The 10927-nt window shown below is 40.4% G+C and overlaps 1 protein-coding gene across 1 annotated transcript in view; it reads right to left on the reverse strand.

The window, feature by feature from the left end:
- The window catches only part of LOC142297268 (uncharacterized), a 56797-nt gene extending 46964 nt beyond the window's left edge, over nt 1–9833 (reverse strand). Inside the window, 1 exon segment of the mRNA XM_075341523.1 lies at nt 5672–9833. Coding sequence (XP_075197638.1) covers nt 5672–9833 — 4162 coding nt within the window.
- Nucleotides 9834–10927: the final 1094 nt, after the last annotated feature.

Here is a 10927-nt window from a genome sequence, read left to right on the forward strand (position 1 = left end):
TTTCACTGTTGCGATTGTATTGGGAATGAGTAGTACCTGGTTTTCTCCACACATATCACTTAGAATTATCACCAAAAAAATTCTATCTTCATCTCATCAGAACAGAGAATCTTATTTCTCATAGTCTGGGAGTCCTTCATGTGTTTTTTTGCAAACTCTATGTGGGCTTTCATATGTCTTGCACTGAGGAGAAGCTTCCATCAGGCCACTCTGCCATAAAATGAGAAAAATCCTCAATATATGAGCCATAGGGGTGGACACGGTATCAGCGTAAATAAGCTGAATCCGTGTCTGCACTACTCAAGATTCAACTTAAGACAAGGAGGAAAGCGAGTAATTGTGCAAAATACAAGGTTTTTATTTAAGAAGATCACTCACAACATGACACAATATCACAAGATAAAATCTACCATAGAATAAAGGGGGAGTACATGATGTATAGTGGGCAGATAATTATTAGTTGGTATAAGAGTCCCATTAACCTCTACTCAATCCAAAAATACTGGTAAGTGGAAAATGGAATAAACATCAAAGTTGAGGATTGAGATAAAGGATAAGGAGAAAAGAGGAAAAGAGGCAGAAATTGTGGAAACGTTAGAAAGATCTGCCAAAAAACCTAATAAAGTGCAAATGCACATGGCTGAACAGGGTCATCAGTATAGCCATACAAGGACAAAAGGGGTTCAATAGTTACCTAAGGTGCAGGTGCAGTCACAGAGGAACCCAGGCTTAGTCACAACATCAGTACAAAATACCCATAAAAGATGCAGGATCACCACCAACGCGCGTTTCGTGGAGGTACTGTTGCTTTCTCAAGGAGTAGGACCCTAATGGCAAGACAATCCCAGTAGGTATAAGTAGCCTCACCATTAATTGTAATTACCGTTAGGTGTAGATTTCACCACCAGGAGAAAAGGCATAGTACAAATAATAATGACGCCCACTCCTCACATGATAGGGTGCTTGCTGAGTGAGGGGCGAATAAGAAGTACAATAGTTCCGGAGTAACCACCCAGAAGGTGGTCCATAATGGACCCATGTCGTGCAACCATATGGTTCGTGTAAAGGGTCAAAATAAGTGAAAAGGGCACATATCGGCAAAGGACTAAATATATCAGCCGAAGCGCCAGATGACAGATTGGTACACAAATAGCGATGAGCTAGCTGTTGTTACAACGGTGCGGAGGGTGGAGGGGGGGGAATACTGAAGTCATGAACAGTATAGAAAGTGTCCTGACATTCCCGGAAGTCCCGCCCCATGGCCAGTCAGGAACAGACACGTGGTGTCGGAGACGTGTCACCCCGGAAACCACGCGGCCTATCCCAGCATTCGACCAGGCAGGGGAGGTGCGCCATGGCAAAGCCTGAGCACATCAACCCCGCCACCAGCATATCACACTGCTGGGCGCGCCGCCGGTCCCAGGGACGCGTCATCCAGGGAGACGCGCGCGCACCCGCAGCATGGTCGCTAACAGGGAGGACACCACAGGATGAGACGGAGGTAATTGAGAGTATATGTAATAACTGGATGTCTCTAGGGTTGTACAAACATCAAGGTACCAGGCTAGAAGTTAAAAGATAAAGAGCAGTATAGGAACAAAGACATGTAAAGAAAAAAGGATCAAAGGAGTATCAATTATAATTATATATCATTACCCATGTGCAGATTAACAATCCCATAATGCTAGTGATCATCAGAGGAAAACACAAACTGCACATGAAAAAATATACATACAATTTAATTTGTACATATCTCATCAGAAAAGATGGCTTTGGGTGAATGGGGCCTAAAGGCTACTTTACATGCTGCGACATCGCTAGCAATCTCATTAGCGATGTGAAATTCTAGATCGCAAGTGCAATCTTTTCAGATCGCACATAGGTCATTTTACGCATGTGCGATCTCAAAAGATCACACTTGCGATCTAGAATTTCACATTGCTAATGAGATCGCTAGCGATGTCGCAGCATGTAAAGTAGCCTTAAGTCTTTTTGCCCAAGTATGAGGAGATTAGCTGGCTTGGAAATATGTGAACAAAATTATGTTTGATAGATATCGTAAAATAGAAAATATCTTAACTTTTAAAATGAGCATAAAAACTTTCTTAGTGCCATATATTTTGTAAAAAAGGTGTATCATCATAAGCTAAATGAAAGAAATTACATTTTAATTGATGGGAATAACAAACTTTCTTCTATATATCATTTATAAGGGAGACTGGACATAATAAGATATACAATTAAGAATTAAAAACAAGTCAAATTTCAAAATTTCTACTGCCACTATTTCATTTAAAGGATAATGAAACAATTACAGGATATGAGTTTTTAAAGCAATTCTGTCATCATGCTTTCTGGTTTGAAAATAACCATCTGTTATAGTGGCTCTGTCGGCAGGTTTTTGCTATGTAATCTGAAGGCAGCATGCTGCATGGGTTAAAACACAGAATTCAGGAATGCCTGTCTTGTCAAGCTCTTATCTGTTGTTTATTTATAAATATTATATATTATTTTATATGGTTATTTAATCAGCAGGACCCTTATCATTGCTCTGACTACGATGTCACATGCACGACAGTCCAACACTCTACCTGCTGTAATTAACCCCTCACTGTCATTGACAATGTCTATTGAGAACCTGGTGTGGGCAGGACAGCTCTTTCAGCTCTGCTACATGACTAAATCTAAAAAAATCTGATTGTGTCAGAACGGCTGCAGCCAGTAATCTAAGTGATACATCGTTAGATTCAAGATCTCTTTGCCTAATGCTGCTGTTACATAAAGTAGAAGAAACCTGCTGAATTACCTTTAATACGTATTTCTTCATATCTTGCATGCCTTTAAAATAGTCATTATTAAAGCTACAATGGACCCTTACACATTAATTTAGAAATTAACTGTCCCCTCTTCATTAAGTATGGATGACAACCTCTACATTCTTCACATTTTTATTGAAACATGTCCAAAACATGCACACTTTATTTTGCTTGTGTTTGGAAGAGGAATGAACTTTGTTCCCCACATGCACCAATCGTGGTCACTTCCAGATCATCAGTTTCCTCACTGGTCACTGCTTTATCCATGGCAAACATGGGACACTTTTTTGAAAGATAGGTGTTGCAAAGGAGGAAGAGGAGCTGGCTTAGCTCTCATGATCTGTACATGCCCAGTGGACTCTTGGGAGCTAATCAGCATATGATATGTGAAGTTTATAAATTACCTTTTCAAAGGTATGCAGAGATACTGGTTGTGAAAATATAGTCCTGTTCAATGTCTGTCAGGGGTTAATGTTTTTAATTTAGCCAGAAGTAAATTGCTGGACAACAAGGTTCAACACGTGAGGCATACAAGGCACGTGTGTCACCTTACCCCGGCGAAGGGCATTGTCGCACACGGCCTTCCCTGGCTGCAGGTTGAGTGGAGACAACCATTTACGAAACTCGGACTGCAGAGCTGACCACAACTTTTCCGCTGTGTGACTCTTATTTCCAAGACATTTCAAGGTAAAGACCGCCTGATGCCGTTGAGCTCTGCTGCCAGAATAGTAAGGAGGTGTGCAGGATTCCTTGTGCGCAGTTGCAACGCTTGTGGCCTGACCAGGCAGGCTTGGGGGGGAGGTGGAGGACCCAGACGAGGTTGAGGAGGCAGAAGCAGTGGAGGAACTTCTACATACAGAGGATTGACGCACAAGTCGTGGGGACGGCATGACTTGTTCAGCAGACCCATCTCCATCTCTCACCATAGTTACCCAGTTCCCAGTCAGCAACATGTAACGCCCCTGTCCATGCTTACTGGTCCAAGTATCGGTGGTGAAATGCACCCGGTCACACACAGAGTTGTGGTTAAAGTGGTGGAAGGTCTGCGTGGAAGAACAGGTCTGACAGCTGTCCCCACAGTCATAGAAGATGAAGAGCGTGCGGATGCACTGGAAGGGGCAGGCGGTGGAGGGCCCACTCCGCTAGGCCGCATTGCAGCATGGTGAGGTTCCCACTGGGACATATGCTTGTTATTCATCTGACAATTAATGGAAGAAGTTGTCAAACTGGTGAGGTTTTGGCCTCTACTTATAGATTGCCGACAAATTTTACAGATCACATGATTTGGGCGATCCTTTGCGGCAACTTGTGTTTTTTAAGTCATTGTTTCATCGGAGCCTTCCATTGTCTCAGGTTGTGTATTGCTAATTTAATGTAAATCTCCTCAGCCTCTCTGTCTACCTCACTCAGAGGAGAATGCTACAGGAGAATTAACTATGCAGATTGGAATGCCACCAATTCCAGCATAGTCTTATTCCATTATTCCAGTACAATCACAATACCCTGGGATGAGTACCCAGGAGATCTAAAAAGTGACTGCTTAAGTCACCAGGGTGTTCTTTGCTACGTGGCTTCAATCTAGGCATTTCGCTCCCGGTTCAAAGTCCTTTACCTAACCTAGGCACTTCAGGGCCGGCTAGGAGATCAAAAACTGGAAAATATTGTGGAGGAGCACCAGCGAGGATTCTAGGATTCGGCTGGAAGAAACCCAGGTTGGGACGATTCGGTTACCTGGCTACAGACTTTGCCATGCTTGTGAAGCTTCCTACGCTTGTCATTATCCTGTTCCCTGTGGGAGACTGCCAAAAGCAGGGTGCTGCTGGTTTGAGGTATGTGGCCCTTAAAGCTCCGAAGGCATGAATATTCTAATCTCTGGTGAGCGAGCGGAAGGGTGAGATTCTGTTGCCTGTTATATCGTGTGATTTGCATGGTTTTATGTAATGTGCTTTGACTGTTGAGGAACCAATAAAATCTAATTATTGTGGTTCCTGCACTCTGTGTTGTCTGTATAGTGTTCTCCTCATGGGTAAGGAGTTTGGGCGTTCAGTTGGGATTAGCCCTGGTCCATGCGGTCTTTCTAAAGGCGGCCAGGCTAGCAGACAAGAGTACCCACTGACCCCCATTGTCTTCACACTGGGCACAAAGTGTTCTATGTTATAAATGTATGGGTGACCTTCAAGGTTTCATATAATGAGAGCAAAGAATAACCAAAACTAAAGTAGTTGGAGAAATATTAAAGTCGAGCTGAATCATGGTGGTGCCTCAATTTTACCGATATTAATGAAAAAAAAAAAAATATATATATATATATACTAGAAGGTGGCCCGATTCTAACGCATCGGGTAGTCTAAAATGTGTATGTTGGTTAGCAGATTGAATAATAATGTAATAAATGGTTTGGATGGGTTAGTTTTAATTTAGTATTCTTAAAATAGTTTATTGGTTTAAGAATGACAAATAGAACAAACAATTTTATTTTCAATAATTTATAAGATAATGAATTGGTTTCAAACTTTCAATACATATATTTCATATAATATAAATGCTTACAATTTTTTTTGTATGAGAGGAAAATGAAAGGATGGGAGGGATGAGAGGGGTAAGAATATTTTATTAGGGGAGAAAGCAGGGGAACAATGAGGTAAGTGGGTACTATGGAAAGAGGTTGTGGAAACATTCCTGCTTATTTAGTTCATGTTAAATATTTTTATGATCGGTGATTAATATGAACAGTTTTAATAGATGAGTCTAATGTTTAATGATGTCCATGGCTTGTAATGAAAGAAGGTTATGAACAGTGTAAAGTTAATTAAAAATATTTTTATACACCACATTTTGTGTAAAGATCTTTTCACTCTCTTTAAGTAACTTTCCTTGTAAAGGGGTGTCAAGAACTTGTACTTTGACGTTGCATCTCATTGTCACTCTTGAAAACGCAATGTACAGTTGTCCATGGCCAAAAACTGGTTCAGGTAGATATATGCCAACACGTTGTAGAGTTTGGCCTTGTGACTTGTTTATTGTCATGGCAAATGCAGGTTTTAGGGGAAACTGACGACGGCGAAGTTTAAATGGAAGGCGAGTGTCTGAAGGACATATATCAATGCGTGGAATTAACACTTCCTTTTCTTTAGCTGATCCAGTGATGACTCTTGCTTGAATAAGGTGTGAATACATTCCAGTCACAATAAGGCGCGTTCCATTACATAGTCCTTGTTTGGTATTTAGATTCCGGAGCAACATAACAATGGTTCCAATTTTAAGTTTAAGTATGTGGGATGGCATTCCTGATGGTGTTACACTGTTTAAAAATTCAACGGGATAATGTTCACGTTCATCTTCATTATCTACATCGATTGAATCATCACTTTTGTACAACTTATATTCACCTGGCATGCGATCCATTACACGGGAATTTAGTAGAGTAACGTCTTCATTTTTGGCACAGAGAATTGCATAGGAAGAGGCTTTGTTAACATTGTTTTTGTCGTTAATATCAATGTTAAAACGTTGTCCAAAAACCGCAGTTACAATGCAGTCTTTACATAACATGTCTGCAGGTATTTCTATAATGTCTTCTCCAAGGTTATATTGATTGGTAAGTTCACCGTTACCAAGTTTCAGAAGCCATTGGCTGTAATCTGGATCAGTAGATCGCATGTTGTTAATTAGTTGGAGTTTGGTAAAGTTTTTCCAAAGTTCTCACATTTTTAAGCTGGACTCAATAATATCTGTTCTTGTTCCACTTGGTATAACTGGAAGGCATTGTCGAAAATCTCCCCCAATAACAAACACTTTTCCACCAAATGGAATTACATTTTTTTCTGCTACCTTTGTGGTCATTACTTCACGTAGAAGTCTGTCAATTAAGGTCAAAGCATATTTTGAGGCCATAGTGCATTCGTCAATTATTAAAAGACTTGCATTTTGTAAAAGTTTTCCTGCTACTGTGTCTTGTTTGATTCGTGAAACGGATATTTCATTGACTGGAACTGGGATGCCAAATAGTGAATGCATAGTGCGACCTTCGTTTAATAGATTTGCTGCAATACCTGTTGTAGCAGATGTCAACACTTTTTTTCCCAACCCTCTAACATGATGTATTAAAACATCATAAAGGTATGTTTTGCCGCTTCCTCCGGGACCGTCAATAAAGAAACATTTAGGGTTAGCATTTCCTTGGTTAAGAATGGCAGTTAAAATGGTGTCATATGCAATTTGTTGTTGTTCATTTAAGGAGATTCTCAGCTCTGTTGCTAACAATAATTCTGAAGATTCATTATACTGCGGAGCTTGTGGAAGTTGTATTTCAGGGTGTGGCAAATTAAAGTCAGCATAAGTTTTTCCATGTAGTAATAAAATATTTTGGACATCTTGCATGGCGTAAGCTTCACATTTGCAACAATGACCAGTTTGGTTGTGAAGATGTAAGCAGTAATCTTCAATTAGATTTTCTTTGAAAAGTGTCCAAAGTTGATCAGGGTTTGTAGGGGGGCCAAACACGCAGATGTAGGCAAACAATTCACGAAGTTGCTTAGGCATATGTAGGGTTACTGCGTCTTGTAAAGTAAGTTTCCAAACTGTATCATCAAATAGAAGTCCCAAAGCCAAAGCTGCAGCTTTAAATGTATCATGTAATACTCCATGAACGGTTTTTAAATGGTTATAACTGGTAGCTCCTCTGACATGCAGTAGTAAGAGGCGAAGGCAATATCTTTCTTGATCTTTGAGACTAACAGTATACATGCGTCCAATTATTGTGCTTACTCCACGTAGTCTTGGATTCCAAGTTTTTTTCCAAACATAATGCTCTGGAATCTCTCGATACAAATATTGCCTTGCATTTTCATCTCGTTGGTTTAGCAAAAACCATTCTAGTAATGTTGAGGTTGTGGTTAAAGTTTTGGACACATCTTCGACTTGAGCATCTTCAAAAAAATAAAGTTGTTGTTGATGTGGTAAATGAATAGCTAATCGTATAATGGCATGGGACTGTGAATGCATTGGAAAGGCAAATATTCGCCACGCAGCTTCGGGAGCACTGACATATCTTGAGTCTACAAAAGTTGAAGCTTCATCATGGTTCAGAGTTTTCTGTTGGATTTCGACATTAGCTTTGTCATGGCCTTTGTAGATGTACTTAAAAAGATATTTTACACTTTTGAATGAACCACAGATTTCCACGTTGATGTGACAGTTGTAGCGTTTTAGTAGGTATGGATTGTATGGGACTATCCATGAGTTATTGATATGTTTATTTTTGTGAACAATGTTCTCAATATCTTGTTGTCGGTATGATGGGTAGCCATCTAAATCTTTAACAGTGTGCTGTTTTAAGTCCTTTGGAAATTTTTTAGTACATTTTCCATTTTGCATGCATGGACTTGCTGGATTAAGAACTCCACATGGACCATGAACCATATGAGACACTACAATGTCATAGAGCTCTGGATATTGTTGTTGGTTAGGAATCTCAGCCCATGCTATGTTGTCGATGTCTTCCTCAGTGTGAATCTTAGAATTGGTGTCTAAGATAAGGAGAATATGTGCATGTGGTAGACCTCTTTTTTGAAACTCGATGACATGAACCATTGCTATGACTGTTCCAAACAGGCCATTTTTGATGTCTTGTAAAAGGCTTTTTAGTTTTAGCCGAAATATGCGTGCAACTAAGTCAGGCCTATGTTCTACGTGTTGCCATGGTTCCAGATGCTCGGTGATTTCAACCCATTTGGGATTACAGGTCATGGTAACAAAAATGTATGGTTTTCGATACTTAGTGACTATTGCCATTGCATCATGATAACGTTGTTGCATGTTGCGGGGGCTTCCTTCAAATGACGATGGTAGAATAACTGTTTTGCCAATAGGTATTCCCTTTTCAATTGATTTTTGTTGCAAATGTTCTTGAAGAACACAGTAGTCTTCTACTTTGAGGATTTTTTGATTTTGTCTTATGTAATTCAGGCGATTAGCTTCTATTTTAACATATGCATCTACTAAGTACTGTTGTGTTAGTTTTCCACTGTTTAAAATTGGATTAAACTGATTGCGGACAGAGAGTTGAAAACTGTAGTATTGCAGTTGTGTTATTCTTCTAGTAGTACCTTGTTGTTGTAGGTTTTCATGCCAGCCTTGATCACCTCTTGGAAAGAAAAGCGGATATAGAAGAGCATCAAGGTTGCTGTGTAAAATGCTAATCCGCTGTGTTTTAGGAAGTAAAGGGTTGTTTTTGTCTGGGTGAAGATGAACTAATATATCCCTGTTAAAAGGAGGCTCTCCATCATCATTTTGGAAAACTACTGCGACCTCACTAATGCGTGGTTTGTTGTATCGCCGTGGATCTTGTCCACGTTCTTGTTTAATGGCCATGACAATAGAAGGCATTGAAGTTCCATATGTGATAGCCTTCTGTTCTTCTTCGGCTTCTACGTCTTTTAGCATGCGATATGCAGCTGCAAATGGGTTGATTTGTTGTAAAAGTTGTGCAATTTGATGCATCATTTCAGTATTACACTTTTTGTTTTCGTGCACAGTCAGCCGTTGTTCTGTTGCTTCATTTGGATCCAAGATGTATAATTGAGCATATTTTGGAGTTTGGCCCATTTCTGGATGAAGTGTCCCTGTGCGGTGGTAAATTTGACCATGAATTTTAAAACAATACGGGCCAAATCCTGGCGGCGGTGCAATATTGGCTCCAAATGAAGCAAATGCATGTGAACTGTTGATGCTTCGGATATTGTCCATAAAATTTTTACTGTGTGGATGACTTCCTTTCATCAATTGCTCTAACAGATCTGAGTATTGAGGTATGGGCAACTGAATTTTCCCTTTTTGGCAGCATTGAGTGAACAGATTGTCTGCTGGTTTTTCATCGGTAAAATTGTGCGAGTTGCATTTGGAGCAGAGTGAATTCATCTTTCCACAGTAATGCTGAATAATTGTATTTTTATTATGTGTTCTGCTGGCTGTAAAAAGTTGAATATTGTGTTGAGTTTGGCTGAGATGGTAGAGCATTCTTTTGTGATGAATTAGGCGATCATGTTGTTGTCTTTTTAGTTTGGAAGGTGGGGATTCCTGTCTCCGTTGTTGGCTGTGGGCTTCTGCATCCTGAGCTTGTCTTGCAGCAGTTTGTTGTGGTGTCTCTTGTAGGCGACGTTGTTTATGAGCTGTGGCATCTTGTGCTTGTCTGTCCACAGTTTGTTGAAGTGTCTCTTGTTTTCTACGTTGTGTGTGAGCTGTAGCATCTTGTGCTAGTCTGTCCACAGTTTGTTGAAGAGTCTCTTGTTTTCTACGTTGTGTGTGAGCTGTAGCATCTTGTGCTTGTCTGTCCACAGTTTGTTGAAGTGTCTCTTGTTTTCTACGTTGTGTGTGAGCTGTGGCATCTTGTGCTTGTCTGTCCACAGTTTGTTGAAGTGTCTCTTGTTTTCTACGTTGTGTGTGAGCTGTAGCATCTTGTGCTTGTCTGTCCACAGTTTGTTGAAGTGTCTCTTGTTTTCTACGTTGTGTGTGAGCTGTGGCATCTTGTGCTTGTCTGTCCATAGTTTGTTGAAGAGTCTCTTGTTTTCTACGTTGTGTGTGAGCTGTGGCATCTTGTGCTTTTCTGTCCACAGTTTGTTGAAGAGTCTCTTTTTTTCGACGTTGTGTGTGAGCTTGAGCATCGTAGGCTTGTCTCTTGGCAGTTTGTTGAAGTGTCTCTTGTTTTCTATGTTGTGTGTGAGCTTGAGCATCGTGGGCTTGTCTATCGGAAGTTTGTTTAGGTGAGGCTTTGTGTCGACATAGTCTTTGAGAATTAACTTCTCTGGCTTGTCTTTCAGTAGTTTGTTGAAGTGTCTCGACGTTGCGACGTTGTTGTCGCATTGATGCTGCTGCTATTTTTCTATCATGTTCGCTGGTGTATTTTCGCTTACGTTCCCTTGTAAGACAGAGCTCGTCAAGTGTTCTTGGGTGAAGCTGTGAAAGGCAGACAGATAGACGGAATAAGACAGTTAGATTGTCGAGTCAAGTAAAGGATTTTTTTGTTAGAGTACTGTGCATGAGAGAAGGTGTTGAGTTGACTTGTGAGAGCTATGTTGCACTGTGTTAGTGAGCAGGTCTTTACAAATGTTGCT

Source organism: Anomaloglossus baeobatrachus, chromosome 3 (assembly GCF_048569485.1).
Source record: "Anomaloglossus baeobatrachus isolate aAnoBae1 chromosome 3, aAnoBae1.hap1, whole genome shotgun sequence".
Classification (NCBI taxonomy): Eukaryota; Metazoa; Chordata; class Amphibia; order Anura; family Aromobatidae; genus Anomaloglossus; species Anomaloglossus baeobatrachus.